At 35.4% G+C, this 18,240-nt stretch overlaps 1 protein-coding gene across 1 annotated transcript in view; it reads left to right on the top strand.

Moving 5' to 3' along the window:
* Positions 1–934: 934 nt before the first annotated feature.
* LOC127861130 (inositol 1,4,5-trisphosphate receptor type 1-like) overlaps positions 935–18,240 on the top strand; it is a 169,175-nt gene continuing 151,869 nt past the window's right edge. Inside the window, 1 exon segment of the mRNA XM_052399507.1 lies at positions 935–1,205. Coding sequence (XP_052255467.1) covers positions 1,123–1,205 — 83 coding nt within the window. The 5' untranslated portion in view covers positions 935–1,122.

Below are 18,240 nucleotides of genomic sequence, written 5' to 3'. Positions count from 1 at the left end.
TCGCGGGACGAAGGCTGTGTATCTTCAATGATGAAAACACTGGAACTCCAAAGCCTACAGGACAGACAAAAGACCAATCGACTCACCTTCCTGTAGAAAGTTGTCGGGGGGAAGGTGCCAGCCTTACCTTGTCATGACATACTAACACCAGCAAGAAATAAAAGAAACGTTAAACCTAAACTATTTAATGACTATCAAGCTACAAACATTCTAGAAAACCAAGTGACAAATAATACAAAGGGTTTTTAAACTTTTGTGTGTAAAACCGAACAATTTAAAAAAAATCCTTCTTTCCCAGAACTGTATTAGACTGGAACAAACTTAATTAGTGACAGTGTTGTGTGCGCGGCTTCCGTCAACAGTTTTAGGACTGCGCTGCTTAATCCACAGTTGGTCTAGTCTCTCTCCCGTTGCGCCCTACGCCCTACAAGGCCCTGCAACGTATCGATTCAGATTCAGATTCAGATTAATAGCCAGGCTGTCTTCTCGTAACCCTTTCCCTCTCAGAAGCGAAGTTAAAATGGCTACGTGAAACAGCATAACACCAGAACAGCATGCGAGTAACTCGAAGTATGTTCAAGTTTTATGATGTTTGCTACTCACATGCATTTAAGGGTTGGAAATGAAGTCTATAAAACTTGAATCTAGTAAAGTGTTTTTAGGACATCGTTAAATGTCTTTCTGGGTTAAAGTTAATTACTTTATCGGCTGTATACAGCAGCACAGCACCAACTGACTTATTCAAACATTATACATGTGTACGTATATATAAACGCCGCACTCAAAGCCTATTTATTGTACTCGCCGTTAATACAAATGGAAATTCTATTATATTAATTCTAATAATTCTATATAACGCGAAAACAACCGTTTCAAATAAAGCCGTTTTGACCCGTATTTACCCGTACCGCATTTGAAATAGTTGGGTGTAGTCTCTCAAATGTACTGAATGAGCTTGATTTGCTAAAATTAGTTTCCGTGTTCGACATTTGTGATGAATACAAATGAAGTTGGTTTACTTCAGCTAAATGTTTAAAAAGTACATTTGTAAAATGATGTGACCACTTGTTTTGATTCATAGACATTATCTGACAACTAGTGACTGATTGGCTGGATTGCAGAATGTCTGCAACATTTTTGCATATTGGAGACATAGTGTCACTGTATGCAGAAGGAACTGTCAATGGATTTATTTCGACGTTAGGGTAAGCATAATTGAGAACGCCTTTAAATGATCGATTTCGGGAAATAACAAATGTATTGTACGTCACTTACCACTGGGTATGCACAACTTTTAAGCCTGCCAAGCCTGCCGGGTGTTAGTTGCAAGAATAAGAATAAGAATTGTTTATTAAACCAATAATGGGTTACATTAATAATGACATATGAATCACAAATAAAGCATCATAAAATATTGCATCATTAACACAATATACTAGAAGTAAGGATATTAAAGAAATAAGTAAAGCTTAATTCGTATTAGATGATACACAAATGTTAAATGTACTCAGTATGAAATATATATGAACTCACAAGTTTACTAAGAGCCTACTCTAAACCAGTGCTCACGCTGCTGCCAGACATTATCGCCAATTGCTATTATTTTATCCAACTGGCTATTATTTCTTAAAATTGTCTAGAAAAAATGGTGATTATTTTATCCGACTACATCAAAAAACAAATTGCTTCTAAATGTTGTCAGAAGAATGCGAAATACCTGCAAATCGGGCCATCAAGCAGGAAAAATCGATGACAAGATTACCTGTGTACACACTCGACCATGTGTATTGTCATACAGGCGTCAATAACTTTTGCGACATTGTGGCTTAGAGCGTTTTTCTCAATCAGTGTCCGACAGCAGTGATATATTTCGGAAAAAACATTTTTAATCTTCGGTGCTTTACCAATTATCGGTAACTGTTAGATTTTTGTTAATTTTGCGCCAATTATTAATTAATCGGCATGAAATCGCCGCTTAATATTGTCGGCTGGTTTTATTTTTAACGCTGTTTTTTTCTGCAATTAGATAACGTTGAACATTGCTTGATGAAATAATTATTTAATCGCCATCAACTAATTATCCCCATAATTACCGCTGTTTGTCGTCTGCTTTAACCTTATTAACTGATTTCAATTTTTAACCAGGTAACCTGGTTTTCCCAATTCAAAGGGACCCGGCATATGCCATGGCCAGCTAATTTTAACGAAACACGTGTTTGAAATTACACTGAGGTGGTGTATTTTAACTCACGCACTGTGACGTTTATTGATGTAAACATGATTGGCATTGCGAAAGTGTTATTTTTGGAATAAATCAATTTTTACAATTGATATTGGCCTCTCACCAGTGCCTACAATATTGCAGCCGATGGCAAATGTCGTATTAAGAGATAAAGTTGTCGAATGATACGCACAATTTAGATTATGCATATTAATATTTTATATTATGCATATTTCATAAGCAAAACGCGTACAATTTTTCGGATTACCGTTTTCGGAAACTGTATATTTTTCGTTGATTATGATTTATTTTCGAAGTTCATAATAGCAAAAATAGAATGACGAATACACATACGGTGATACGGAAGGTGTGGTTTATAATATTTCGAGTTGTATTCACCAAAAATTGCAATTGGAAAAACTAAAAAAAATAGTATAATTAGTAAGGGCTCTGGGTGGGTTGGGGCCTCTGCCCTTAATTCTTATGTGTATATAACTGTAGCTGAGATCTGGTTTGTTAAGTCGCACCCACAACCTTGATTGTATTCTTTATTGTAAAGCCATGATAATATTTTATAAGAAAATGACACTGATATTATGCTTGTTTTTAAGTATATATATATATATATATATATTATATTATAACTTAAATCCAATAGATATACATTTAATAAAACATAGATAAAATGAGATTCATTGTTTTTCTTTCTTTTTGCCTTCAGTACCGTTTTGCGGAAAAGTCCGCATATGTTTTGGCTATTATTTTTTTAAGGAAGAAAATTATGGCTATTATTTTCTGAAGGCCAGAGACTGAGCACTGCTAAACTATTTAAGATTTTACATAATCATTATTCATAAGTATTATATAATATTATGCAACATTTATCTAAAGTTATTGATATTAATCCAAAGTTTCAAACACGTCAATGGTTCTTTGTAATGTATATTTTTTGCCATGGACAGTCGAGTATTCCGAGTAACTCCGAATTCAAAAATAAACTATAGACTATCTCCAGAATCATTGGCGACATAGATCTCGTATCTAATCTACCAATCGTAATATACCAACTATCTCCGGAACAACCGTAAGATAGATTGAATCGGCAATTTAAAACTTCCGCTTTCAGTTTAATAACGGTTTTTGTATGAAGTTTTTGTTTTGAGTATTTCTCCACAATTCACTCGCATAATGATATCGGTAATATTATAATAACAGGTATTGTGTTTGTAACGATGTATTAGGTTGATTAAACTCGATTTTATAGACATACGTCAGACATAATTTTTTTACATGAAAAAAAGGGTTAACAAGCTTTGAGCTTTACGTATGTACTTATGAAAGCTCAGAGCATTCATGAAGAACTGGCCAGGTGTCAGTCTGGTCATTTTGAAAAATAAGTTGAAATCCCAAACATAACAATGAAATGTTGATTTTGATGAAAATGTATATTAAAAAAAAATATTCTTAAAACATCTATAACAATTTTATACAAAATTATAACAAAATCATTGCATGTTTTTAAAATTTAACAGTTTTCTCTCCACACTGTTGCCTATATTAAAATTCAGAAATTGGGTTATTAGATTAATTGAAGGCGCTCTCTTTTGGTAATAGTACCCAAAATGAAATGAAATTACCAAAAGTACATTGGATACTAGCATTACCAAAACAATATTAGTAGTTAACAGGTTAATCTTCTCTTTGTCAATGGTTAGTTAAGCTCGATTGGTGATTGTCGGCTCGGGTACTACTTACATGTACCCCGGGTACTCTTAAGTATACTTACATGTACCCCGGGTAAGGTAAATATACTTTATGTGTATCACATGGAGCTGCACATTTTGTTGTAAAGTCGCTTTGGCCCTCTAATTTTGTGAAAAGATTAGTCCCAAATTTTTCAAACTTGTTACAAAAATGAGTCACAAACTGTTTAAAAATTATGAAAAATTGAGTCACAAACTTTGTCAAAATGTGAAAAATTGAGTCGCAAACTACTATAAATTGGTTAAATTTTAGCCACAATCATTTGTGAAAACCGCCATTTATGTTGTTTATTTATGAAATTACAAAGCTGATACAATGTTCTGCCATGAAGTCAGTTGCTTGTAGAGCATACCTTAGCTATATGGACACAGCGTGTTTTTTTCCTTCTTTAACTAGTACCGGGGAACGGTACCTTTCCCAAAGCCTACCGGAGGCTTCCCAATTTTAGCACCGGACCGTGTTTTGTTAAATGATGCTTTAAAATTTAGTGTTTTCAGTGTTATATTTATGAAGGTTGCACTTATATGGATGGGAGTTGAATAAACTATTGATATTATTATTTTATTTTTTTTAAACCTTCCATTGGGAAATTTTTGCTCCTATTGGGAAAAATATACACTTTTTAGCTCACCTGAGCACAACGTGCTCATGGTGAGCTTTTGTGATCGCCTATTGTCCGTTGTCCGTCGTGTGTTGTCCGTCGTTCGGCGTCAACATTTGCCTTGTTAACACTCTTGAGGCCACATTTATTGTCCAATCTTCATGAAATTTGGTAAGAAGATTGGTCTCAATGATATCTTGGATGAGTTTGAAAATGGTTACGTTTGCAGCTTGAAAAACATGGCTGCCAAGGGGCGGGGCATTTTTCCTTTATGGCTATAGTAAAATCTTGTTAACACTCTAGAGGCCACATTTATTGTCTGATCGTCATGAAACTTGGTCAGAAGATTCATCCCAATAATATCTTAGACGAGTTCGAAAATGATGCCGGTTGGTTAAAAAACATGGCTGCCAGGGGGCAGGGCATTTTTCCCTTTATGGCTATAGTAAAACCTTGTTAACACTCTAGAGGCCACATTTATTTTCAGATCTTCATGAAACTTGCTCAGAAGATTGGTCTCAATGATATCTTGGATGAGTTCGAAAATGTTAACATTTGCTTGAAAAACATGGCTGCCAAGGGGCGGGGCATTTTTCCTTATATGGCTATATACATGTATGGCTATAGTAAAATCTTGTTAACACTCTAGAGGCCACATTTATTGTCTGATCGTCATGAAACTTGGCCAGAAGATTTATCCCAATAATATCTTGGACAAGTTCGAAAATGATGCCGGTTGATTGAAAAACATGGCCACCAGGAGGCGGGGCATTTTTCCTTATATTGCTATAGTAAAACCTTGTTAACACTCTGGAGGCCACATTTATTTTCAGATCTTCATGAAACTTGCTCAGAAGATTTGTCCCAATAATATCTTGGATGAGTTCAAAAATGGTAACCTTTGCTTGAAAAACATGGCTGCCAAGGGGTGGGGCATTTTTCCTTATATGGCTATATATGGCTAAAGTAAAATCTTGTTAACACTCTAGTTTGCCCAATCTTCATGAAATATGGTCAGAACATATGTTTCCTGTGTAGTAAAGCTTGTTTTTATTATGTCATTATTATGTAACATTAACTGTATTATGTTATTTTTCATAACACAGAATTTTCATAATTAACATAACTGTTTTAGCCATTAGCACTTATGATAAGCCTATCAACTGTGAGATAGCTGAAAGAAAGACAACATGTACATGATTTTGCAGTATTTATCTCACTTGTTTAACATGGTTCAGTAATCTATTGTTATGCCCCCGGTAGGGTGGCATATAGCAGTTGAACTTTCCGTCAGTCAGTATGTGTGTATGTCAGTCTGTCGGTCCGTCCGAAAAAAAAACTTTATCGTTGGCCATAACTTTTTCAATATTGATGATAGCAACTTGATATTTGGCATGCATGTGTATCTCATGGAGCTGAACTAATGTGGTGAAAGGTGAAGGTGAAGGTCATCCTTCAAGGTCAAATGTCAAATATATGGCGTCTGTCCGTCCGAAAACTTGTACATTGGCCATAACCTTTTCAATATTGAACTTGAAGATAGCAACTAAATATTTGGCATGCATGTGTATCTCATGAAGCTCAGTGCCCCAGATAAGCTGCGTATCTGCGTCTTTCACCCTATTAAAATGTTTTAAAATGCAAAGAAATACAATATCATGCGTATTGAAAACGCAACCAATTTGACTTTTACGCAAATTCGTCAAATTTTATGCGTACGATGCAAAAGCGTCGATCGAAAATGCTTTGTTCGTTTTTGGAATTTTCTCTCAACTTTGGAATTATTATCATAACACATCGACGCTTTCATTCAGCAAGCGCACGGATAACAGAGCAGTCAAAATTATTAAAACGCTCTGCGGACTAGATTTTACAGTTAAATCAAGCCTCTGACCAAATAATTGACGAAGACATACATGCGTTTTCAATCTGACATAATTTGTCGCTCATTGTGCATGTATTTGTAAAGCGACTGTACTTTCAGTTTCTATAAGGATGCGAAATCAAAATGTTTAAGAGAGGTTGAAAGACGTCCCCGATTGTTGCGCCAAAATATCAGTCGATTGCAAACTTTTTTCAAAGCAAGAGCAATAAGTGCAGAATAATTCGTGTTATCAATTTTTTTAAGTTTAAAGTTTATAATAAGGACAGTTTCAAGGATTAAAGATGTTATGAAATTTCAGTTTATTAAACTGGATTAATAAGTAAGTGTAAACACCACATATATGCATTCTTCATCCAAATGTTAATACCAAAGACATGTATTATCCCTACTGGATATGAAACCGACTTCTAACGTTACATTTATTACTTAAAACATTGGTTCTACATTAACAATCACATAAATCAGTGAAATACCTATGTTCATTTCCATCTTATAAGTATTTCTGCTATAAAGGAGATGGTTGACACTTGATGACTGGTCATACCCGCATGTATTTCCATTTTCCAAGTTCAACTGATCATTGGAACATTCAGTGCTGACAAAAAAGTAATTAACCCTTCCTGGACCACCAATGTTGTTGATCATTGCTGAAAAGATAATAAATATGCAGCATTTTAATTTGGATAACCATAATACATAATTAAGGAGATCACACAAGTAGCAGTCATTGGCATATTATTTTCAGAATAGTAATTTTAGTATTTGGGACATAATATACTTTTGTTGTTTGTTTGAGGAAAACATCATTACTTTGTCATAAAATTCAAATATGCTGTCCTTCATTTCCATGCATTTACAACACACATTTTTCCTTACATGGCATATTTTCTTTTTCAAAATGAAAGCAAATATTAGCCAGTGATTTTTTTTCCCCAAAAAATCTGACCAAAATTTCCCAAAAAAAGCCCAATTTCCAAAAAAAACAAAAAAAATATAATTTTTTTTTTTTTAAGAAGGAAGTCTTATATGATTTTATGATTTCTTAACTCTAGATCTCAACTTTATTCTTTAAACATCCTACAAAATATATAACTTTAATTTAGTCCTTTTTGTCGATAAATAATTCCCAAATTTGCCACTTTTATTTATTGAAAAAAATCCCAATTTGACCAGACTCCTTTTCCCAAAATGGCTAGAAAACCCCCTGAACATGCACTTAAAAACAATTTAATTCTGTTACTTGGTATCATATTTATAATGCTTGAGTTTTCCCAATTTCATGGTTTATCTAGCTATTTTTCCCAATTTAACGGTTTATCACGCTAATTTTCCCAATTCAAATGGCACAGGCTGTAACAAATAAAAGCAAAAAAATCACTGTTAGCCCGATTATGTGTTAAAAATCACTGACAGGGTGCACTTTTCCTACACAGTCTACTTTACTCCAATTATGAATAATGAAATTGTTATAGATCTACTTGAAAAAAAATGCATAATCCATGTACCTTCCTGTTCCAAGCTTTGTGTTGATAGCAAAACAAGGCATTCCTTTCTTGAAAAGTTGAAGACTCTTCTTTACGTGATGGGTTTTGCCGTACGATAACCAGTTCATATGGCTACAGTCATCACACAAGCATAAATCCACTTTATCCCCTTTTACTGCTCACCAACAATATTAAATATTGTAAGTGACACGTGTTCTAAACGTTATTCTTGACTGGTCAAAATGTTCAAGCGTTTTGACAGTCGTATTTCCAGGAATCGTTTTCTTCATAAATATCAACACTGCCATGCATTAGTTGACGTTTATCATTAACTCCATTCAAGTTAATATGAACAACAATAACACTTTTTAACCAGGTTTTCCGAAGGAAAAAACTGGTTATTAGATTGGCGAATGCGGGCGGGCTGGCTGGCTGGCTGGCGGGCTGGCTGGCGGGCGGGCGGAACAAGTCCATAACTATGTCGTTCATTGTCAGATTTTAAAATCATTTGGCACATTTGTTCACCATCATTGGACGGTGTGTCGCGCGAAATAATTACGTCGATATCTCCAAGGTCAAGGTCACACTTTGAGTTCAAAGGTCAAAAATTGCCATAAATGAGCTTGTCCTGGCCATAACTATGTCATTCATTGTGAGATTTTAAAATCATTTGGCACATTTGTTCACCATCATGGGACGGTGTGTCGCACGAAAGAATCATGTCAATATCTCCAATGTCAAGGTCGCCACGACTAAAAATAGATTTAAAAAAATAAATAAATTACAAAGGGGGTTAATTTTGTTTGTTCATTTCAAAAGTTCATTTTGAGTTTTCTCCCTTTATCAGATTTTTTTTCACAATGAAAACCTGGTTTTGTGACAATTTTGTCCCTTGTATGAATCTTTCTCTTTCAAGATAGCAAATTGCTTTTTCTTTAAACAACCCAATCTGTCAGGTACAATGTTGGCCATATTTGTTGTCATTATATTTAGTTTGCGGGTCCTACATTTAGTACAGTACACTCCACGCATTTTCCCCAAAAAACGCGCTCCCTCCGCGGGTTTTTTTCTGCTAGCGAGTGTTCACGCGACGTTTGGAGTCAGCGAGGTGAACTCGATAAAACGCTCGGCGTTACGCCGCGTTCGCTAATTCCCGCCGCGTTAGCAGTGTGCTACTGGGCATGCCAAAAAAAAAAAAAACATTGTTATAATAAATTGTTTAAATACTGTAGTACATGTATAAAAAAGAAAATTGTATAGAAAATTAATATATGTTTTATTTCACAGGTACGTCTACAATATGAATTAATACGCCAGGTGATTGTTTAAAGTTTATAAGGATAAATGTTCCGTAAAATTTCCAAATGAGAATAATATTAATAATTAGTAATCCGAAACACACTACGATTTTAAATGTTAACACGACGTTTACAAATGCTTCCAATATACAGTCATCATGTATATTTCCCGACAAAAGCGCGCGAAAATTATGCTGCAATGTACACGGTCAATGTATACTCCTGCAAAGCGTGCGTGTATTGATTTTTTGATACGCAGAGAACACTTAATTCTGTTGATTTCGGTTAAAAGCTTCTTTGGTATTTTAAAAAAAAATTATATCGCGAATAAGTTGATATTTCCTACAAAATAATTTCAAAAAATACGCCGAATCTTTATCGTTACGGTATTTTAGTAGAGTAATTATTTTAACAGTAATTGTACTGTAAACTGATTAAAGAAGACATCTGGGCGGAACTGGGTTAAGTGTTCGAAGTTATGAAAACACGCAAAGCTTGTCTACTGACCTATTGTGTAGACTGCTGTCTGCCGTGTTTTGACAAAAGGGATTAACATGTGTGAATGTCACTCTGCCGATTTGGTCCATTATACTGGTAAACATTGTTTTTAATGTCGACGCAATTAGAATACAACTTTGAATATTTAATGCAACTATCAACTCAATAGTTACCACCTTCTTTTAGCAATCAATGGAATAACCTACCTTAACAAAGAGAAAATAAATGCATTAGTGAGCAAGAATCGACTTTGTTCCGACAATGAAAACCATTCCTTATGCATTCGTTGAACGTGTTTACTTGAGTAAGTTATGCCTTCAGACAGGAAGCGGCTTTTCTTTGATAACGTCAAACTGTCAATCCACACAGATTTGCGAGACTTTTAGGGTCCTTGGTCATTTGTTTACATGTTCAGTATAGAAAAAACACCTGCTTACATGAAAACTTTGCATTAAATTATCAAAATAAAAACAATGTTGCAAACTGTGATTATATTAATTGATAAGTATCAGTTTAAAGACGACTTTTTGTTTGTCGTAAATCAACAAGTTTTCTATACAACTACTTCTACAACCACGTGGGGACTAGAATGATTGACCCAGTTTGTTTTTTTCCTTCTTTGTTACCTGCCGAAAAACGGCCCTTTCCCCTCGATTTTTTTTCCCCTCAGCAGGTAAATTTTCCCCCAGATTTAATTTCCCCTCCCCCCCCCCCCCCAAAAAAAAATAAAAATAAAAAATACATACTTTAACCTGATCCAATGTTGAAAATAGAACATATTGCATAATTAAATTATCTGTTAAATAATTGTTAAATTGATCATTTAAGACTTTCCTTATTTTTCCCCAAATCAGGCGTTTCGGGTGATTTTTTCCCCCAAAGTCCTGCATTTCGCGCAATTTTTTTCCCCTCAAAAAAGGCCAGGCCCTTTCCCCATAATCAGATAAAAAACCCTGAATTGACCAATACATCCATATCATCCCGATTCTATTACTGCATACTAACTACTTTTCAAGTTTCTATTCATTACCCGATAATCTTATTTTTAAAAGAACTTTCAGGTAAATATTGACGATAAAAGTGCTCAATAATTTCTTTTACAACAAACGTTGCCATTTTTCTAAAGTATCAACTAAATTTCAGCATAAGTGACTATATATAGATTTGATGAAATATTGCCACTAAAAATGCGTAAATCGCTTGACATGGTGTGTGCTTGTTAATACAACGTTCATGAACACCCACGCTTTCTATGCACATGACGCTACATTGAACATGCTGCATAATTTTCAGGCCCTTTTTATTGAGACAAAGGGTCAACATGAAATAAATTATCACTGTTTATTTGAAGCAAGAATCTGTTAACATTTACATTCGGAAGTGGGTTTCGGATTACAAATTTAATTATGCTCATTTGAGACTTCAAGAAAACATTAACAGTTGCGTAATGAATTCAACGATAATTTGTTCAAACGCTTTACGAGTGGAGTAAATGTTTTATTCATGAAATGCACAACTTTTACAAGGATTACAGCCATCATCAGTCTTCTAAGTAACTGGCCAAGATTTATGTGGCAATTACATGTACATCACGAGTCATGGGCATGATTTAACTGAAGGTAGTGCCTGCCTACGAGTGCTTTCGTTTATACAAAGCCTACGCTCTCATAGGCCAATATTGATTATCCAATACAGCGACACTCTGCCCTTAAGCGGGCTTTAGTTGGGTACAGCGTTAGATGTAGTTGATAGACGATCGTAAATCGGCTTTCAAAATTTTCGGCGAGGTCGATATCACTTTGATCTTAAGAATGGCTATTTGTAGTAACAGCCAATATACACTGATTGGAAAATTTCAGGCGCCCCGCAGACTGTGATTTCTAAATTCAAGCGCCCCGGTGAGGGACCGTTAAATGGCCCGTGGAAACCACTGAAGTTTCATCGCTATTTGTATTGGCACCAGAGCTTCAGATAAGGGCCGTATAGCCGTAAATACAGCTTTTTCATGAAGGTTATCGCATTTATTTTTATAAACTGGACGTACAATTACGACTTTAATATCCCTTTTACGCATTTACGAAAAAAAATCTGGCCGTACCAATACGTCTGGGTCGGCGCATCGTGATTTGTTGGTCTCTAACCTTACGGCGCTTTTCATCAATTTAAAATTACCAATTAATTGTAGACTAGGTTAAGGTATTATTGTCAATTCTGTTGTGTGATTTTCGGTAACTCGTTAACCCATCAAAAACAATATGTCTGCGCGCAGGGAAGGCCAGGTAAACTGAAAGCGGTTAAAACAAACACACTTTGTTGTCATATAATAACCACATAAGGTCATCAAACCATCCTGACATTCAATCTCTTACCCAAAAATACATTGTCGCCCCGATATTAAACGATTTGATTGCATCGGTGGCCAAATACGTTAGAAAACACGATGGGAAACGGATGAGACAGTGACATTAGTGTTCATTTACTAAGGCTTAGCTTACTAGTTGGCTTGTGTTTTCTTGTCAAGAAAAATAAAGAAATAGTATTTAGTCATGAGTTTTAATGTGTAGTTGTATTTGCAACATACATGTACTTCAGAATGGAAACCCTAATAAAGTGACTGTTTAAGAAGCTAAATATATTTATTATGCCCCCCTTCGAAGAACAGGGGGTATATTGCTTTGCTCTTGTCAGTCGGTCGGTCGGTCGGTCGGTCTGTCGGTCCGTCCGCCAGGTGGTTGTCAGACGATAACTCAAGAACGCTTGGGCCTAGGATCATGAAACTTCATAGGTACATTGATCATGACTCGCAGATGACCCCTATTGATTTTGAGGTCACTATGTCAAAGGTCACGGTGACCAGAAATAGTAAAATGGTTTTTGAATGATAAATCAAGAACGCATACGCCTAGGATCATATAACTTCATGGCTAGATTGATCATGACTTGCAGATGACCCCTATTGATTTTGAGGTCACTAGGTCAAAGGTCAAGGTCACGGTGACCCGAAATAGTAAAATGGTTTCCGGATGATAACTCAAGAACGCATACGCCTAGGATCATGAAACTTCATGGGTAGATTGATCATGACTAGCAAATGACCCCTATTGATTTTGAGGTCACTAGGTCAAAGGTCAAGGTCACGGTGACCCGAAATAGTAAAATGGTTTTCGGATGATAACTCAAGAACGCATACGCCTAGGATCATGAAACTTCATAGGTAGATTGATCATGACTTGCAGATGACCCCTACAGATTTTGAGGCCACAAGGTCAAAAGTCAAGGTCATGGTGACCCGAAATAGTAAAATGATTTTCGGATGATAACTCAAGAAAGCTTTTGCCTAGGATCATGACACTTCATAGGTACATTTATCGTGACTCGCAGATGACCCCTATTGATTTTCAGGTCACTAGGTCAAAGGTCAAGGTCACAGTGACAAAAATCATTTTCACACAATGGCTGCCACTACAACAGACAGCCCATATGGGGGGCATGCATGTTTTACAAACAGCCCTTGTTATAATTGCTGCAAATGTTTCTTTAAAGTTAGTTATACATCCTTCAATATCCAAGAACACGGGTAGTACAGTACTACCTGTATTTTTGGATATGGTAGTACATGTACTAATTGATTTTCAGCGTTACTCCTTTTCTTTCTGTCAGTGGCAGTACCGTTACTCATTTCACAAATCCTTATCTGGAGCTCTGTGGCACAATCCAATAACACATGCAACAAACATACATTCATTGTAAATTATTTGAGCTTCTTACATGTAACTTGTCAGCCATCAACCAGAATAAGCATGTGAATAATGTTAGTGAATTAAAAACATATCTGTATGAACAAATGTAAACAAATAATCTGAATTTCAGAAATGCGTGCTTCCTGCACAAAGTTAGTTAACCAGTTTCTATAATTTTACACACTTTGAGGATTAGACAGAATGTTTTCTTATTTGCTTGATTAAGGTATTTTTAACAAATGCTCAAGTTTGAGTTATTTATTTTGGCCTACTTGTTTCATCAACATTTTTATTGAATCTTGGTACATGTAAAGGTCAGTTAAGTTGAAAACCTGGTTTTGACAGCTTGCTGAATGCATTTGTAATATGGAATCCTGGTTTTGACATAACTCAAGTAGACAAGTATCTAGTCTCTAGTTTATCACAATCAGCCTCATCAGCTGGATAGAAATCAAATAACAAGAAATGCTCCATTACTTATGACAATATAAACCATACCGAAAACTTGCCATCATTGTTCACAGGGATTGGAGCACATATTGTTTTTGATCAAATTAATAATGTTTACTTAACTTATCTAATATGCTAAATGTGAAGTTCAAAAGGTTTTCATAAATAAATCTTGTAATGAAGTTGAAGAAGGTGCTAATGTATCTTATTACAGGTTTATAATTGCGTTCTGGACAAAAATTGTTAGACAGAATTTCCTTCCTTTGGACTTCACCTGCAATCACACCCCTGTTAATCATGTGTGACAACATTGATGACTGGACCAATCTGTACTACAGTGTATCTTGTTTGGTATATTACTGGAGACTATTAACTCACAACAGTGCATACAAACAAGCCCCCAGGGCGATGTTGTTATGAGATCACTAATTATCCTTTTGCAGAGGAGAGTTGCATGTGGTAAAATATTATCTCTTATAGCACACAATCTGTTTTGTGCTTGATAAGGCACAATCACACTTGATCAAAATCTATGAGTCAGCTCTTGTTATTTTTGCTCATTTAATGTATTGTGATCAACCTATGTCCGCTGTTGTGCACATGATAAAATATTCTGTCATTACATGTACATCTCTGAAGGCCATATTTGTTATCAATCTTGATGAAACTTCAACAGTCAGAATGTTAACCTTGACAATATCTAGGCTGAATTAAAATTTGGGTAACTTAAATTTTCAAAGGAATCCTGTTTAAAATCCTTGTAGTAAGGCCCTTGACAGTTGTGAAATAAATATATCTACTGTAATTAACAATTATACTGTTAACATTTCAAATATGAAAATGCATTTTGTTACTTCATGACATTGATGTTTAGCTACATTGTAGATTTCTAAAATGTAACAAAACAATTTATAATTATTATTTATAGAATTGTTGTTTTGGATAAACATTGGCTCAAATTTATTGAAAGTGGCAATGTTAAATGCCAAAGACTCTTTTGAGCTTGTGAAGCCCTGAAAATGTACATGAATATCTGCAACATATAGTTTGCTGTCTACATAAACACCTGTTTGAATTTATGTAGAAATTTACAATGTTTAATCTGTTTTTTTTGGCAAATTTATTGGCCAATACTCTGTGTCATGTTATTAACTTATACCAGTATTGATTCTGGGGGTGAAAAAAATACAATGGTACATACCAAAAATAAAACCTTTGGGCCTTATGGTTTGAAAGGAGAAGAATTTTGACTTGGTTTTCAACAACTTTGAAAAACTTATTAGATTCCGGTATCGCAGGCATGCTGGGCTGACTGCCCGGATTGGCTGACTGAGTCATACAGGTGGTTTAAACTCAATAAATTAGTTTGCACTGACCAATCAGGATGAAACTTTGGATATGGCAAGCTAACATGAAGACAAATCTTTGATTTGCTTTTTGGGCCAGAAAGATTAAGACAAAGGTCACTGCGTCTAAAACTATAAAAAAAACACTGTTGATTCTGGGTAATTTATTAACTGTAGTTTGTATCTTAGTCTCCAACCTTAATGAAACTCAACTTAAGATAAAGCAAGTTTTTGTTTAGGCCTGGTTGGGCGTGTCTTTTAGGGGTGTCCGTTAATGGTCAAGGCTTCTGGTATACATGTAAATAATAGAAAAATGGCATTAGCACAAAGTCCTTAGTTTTGATTGATGTATTACACTGAAATTGTGTGTGTAGGTACAGTATAGGCACCGTGTACTTAAACAAACGCTACTCGCCGCGGTGTTCGTCTCACTCTGTTTGCTTACCAATATGAACCCCGCGATGGGTGTTCAGATATCGCCGGAGGGGGCTGTTTTCCATAAGGCGAACACCGCGAATCACCGCGGACCCATAATATCTACCCCAGTGTTCATTGTGTTCGCTAAACATAAAATAATTGAGCATAAAGGGTTTGTATTGATCCCTTTCATTTATAAGTGTTAATATTGACAACAAAAGTAAAGTATCAAATGAATTTCGGCATATGATTCTATTTAAAAATTTGATGAAATAAGTGTCCAATCAGGACACGGGTATTCCAACATGCGTTAATCACTTAATGTGGTGTGCGCGAATCGTATACAGTTCATGTTGTTTTAAAAATTGTAGCCACAAATAAATACATGTATATGCCCATGATATTTTCGTGTCCAGTTTTTGTCTTAACAAAAAGCGCGTGTAAATAGGCGTGGGTGTATTAATTTATACTAAAAAAACTGCGAAGAGCAGACATCATTGTAAAAGCTTCGTACTTCTAGTGAATTTCCATTTAAGTATTGGGGTATCTTGCAAATGATTTGGGATTGACATTTCCTCTGCATAAAATAAAAGACAAAAATGCTGTGTCATTATCATCTTTTAGTTCGTTCAATATTGCAACAATTATTGTAATGTATCCGATTGCACACAAAGTTCCGTGTACAGTTCATAAATATTCTTTTACAACGACCAATGAACAGCGTCATCTATATTGAGATTTCATTCAACAGTCATTTTCTGGAAATCGAGAGAAAGTTAAAGCGATTTTTCGAAAATAAACCAACAGTTTTAAAATTTAATTTGTCATAATTATTTATATTTTCTGTTGTCTGTGTACGTTTGTTTGGTTCTCATTTGTTTTCAGCAAACTTATGAAAATAAATATCGTAATTGTAAATGTATAAAGCACATCCTGTTTCCGAGATCATATACGAGAATTCCTTCGATATGTTTACTGACATGTACAATCATTGGATTTTGGGTGCTTAATTGATTGGGAAATAAAACAAAAACGCAGTTGGCAGTTTTCTATAGGCCCTTTGTACTGACCAACATAATGATTAATAGTGCACATGCTTATTTAACATTTAGGGATAAGAAACATGGGTTCTAGACACTTTGGAAAAAAGTCATCGCTGTGATCCTGGGTGTTCCCTTAATGATAATGTGCAATCGCGGCATTTTAGGGTGTTCGCCGAACACCGCAGTCAGTAGCGTGTCCATCCCCCGCGAAATGTCACCCATCGGGAAAAATGAACACCGCGGACAGGCGTTTTTGTTTAAGCAAATGGTGCCTGTACTGTAGCTAACATGCAGACCTAGATTGGGATTGCATTTGAAGCCAGTCGGGTCAAGGGTAAGGTCAAGGTCACATTAAAAAAAAATTATGTATAGCGCGCAGGCTGTTTTTAAATGCAAAAATGGAGAAAAAAATATTTAAAGACCATAAAACCACCAAATCGGACAGAAAATGGCCGCCATTTTACTATTGCACAATCCAATAATCCGGGGCATTGGAAAGCTTAATTAAGCATTCAAAATAGGAGGCGCCATTATGATTAGGAGCATGGTTTGCATAGCACTATACTTTTCTGACAATTTTGTAATTTTGGAGCAAAAGATTAACAGTCCACGTGCATTTCGTGAAAAACGTGAGAAAATAAGAATTAGTGTACATCATGTGATTTTTCCTCGGGGAAAGCAGGGGCATTACCGGTAAATTTGAATGTCGCATGGGAGACAGGGATACAGTAACTGTTGTTGAGGTACACCACTGTTGAATGTTCAATATTTATACACACAAAATGCAATTGCATATCTTCACGTTCTCAAGTGTCAATTAGTGTCTCAAATGTCAATTAGCGTCTTAACAAGTCGTGGCACATATTACTCAATAACATCTGCCTATTACGAAGTGTAAATGACCCCCTTTCACACCTACCATTGCCCGCAAAAAAGACCTCGTTCGCACCTACCCTTGCCTGCTCTCCGGAATGTCAAAAACAATCCCCATCGGAATTCATCAATAAAGAAGTGTAAAAACACAAACAAAGAAATGTCCGCAAGTTTATTCAAACAAATTTATTTTTGACCAAAACTTCTTCTACCGTATTCATATCTACCAGTAGCGACTTCTTGTTGTTTCGACAATGGCCCCTCAGTCTGTACGATTATAGGGTGGTAGTTTTCTGGAAAAAAACATGGCGGCCATTTTGATTATTTACGATTACACAACATATTTTTTAACAATTTAGCAGCCAGGATAGCGTTGTATCAATGTATAGCGCGCACCAGCTTTTTATTTTGAATTATGGAGGTAAAACACTGCGCGCTATACTTGGAAACCTACGGTAATGTTACTAAAAATTGAAAAAAAGGTTTTGAAAAAATAACTACTAAGTTTTCTGGATAATCAGAGCAAAAAGGGTGTTTTCCTCTAAAAGCAACTTTACCCACTTAACGTTACGCACAGTTGTGGACAAAAACTTGGTTAATATTTTGTTGATTATATTTTA

This window comes from Dreissena polymorpha, chromosome 1 (assembly GCF_020536995.1).
Source record: "Dreissena polymorpha isolate Duluth1 chromosome 1, UMN_Dpol_1.0, whole genome shotgun sequence".
In the NCBI taxonomy this organism is placed as follows: Eukaryota; Metazoa; Mollusca; class Bivalvia; order Myida; family Dreissenidae; genus Dreissena; species Dreissena polymorpha.
Note: the sequence above shows the minus strand (reverse complement) of the source record. Positions and strands in the feature narration are given on the sequence as shown.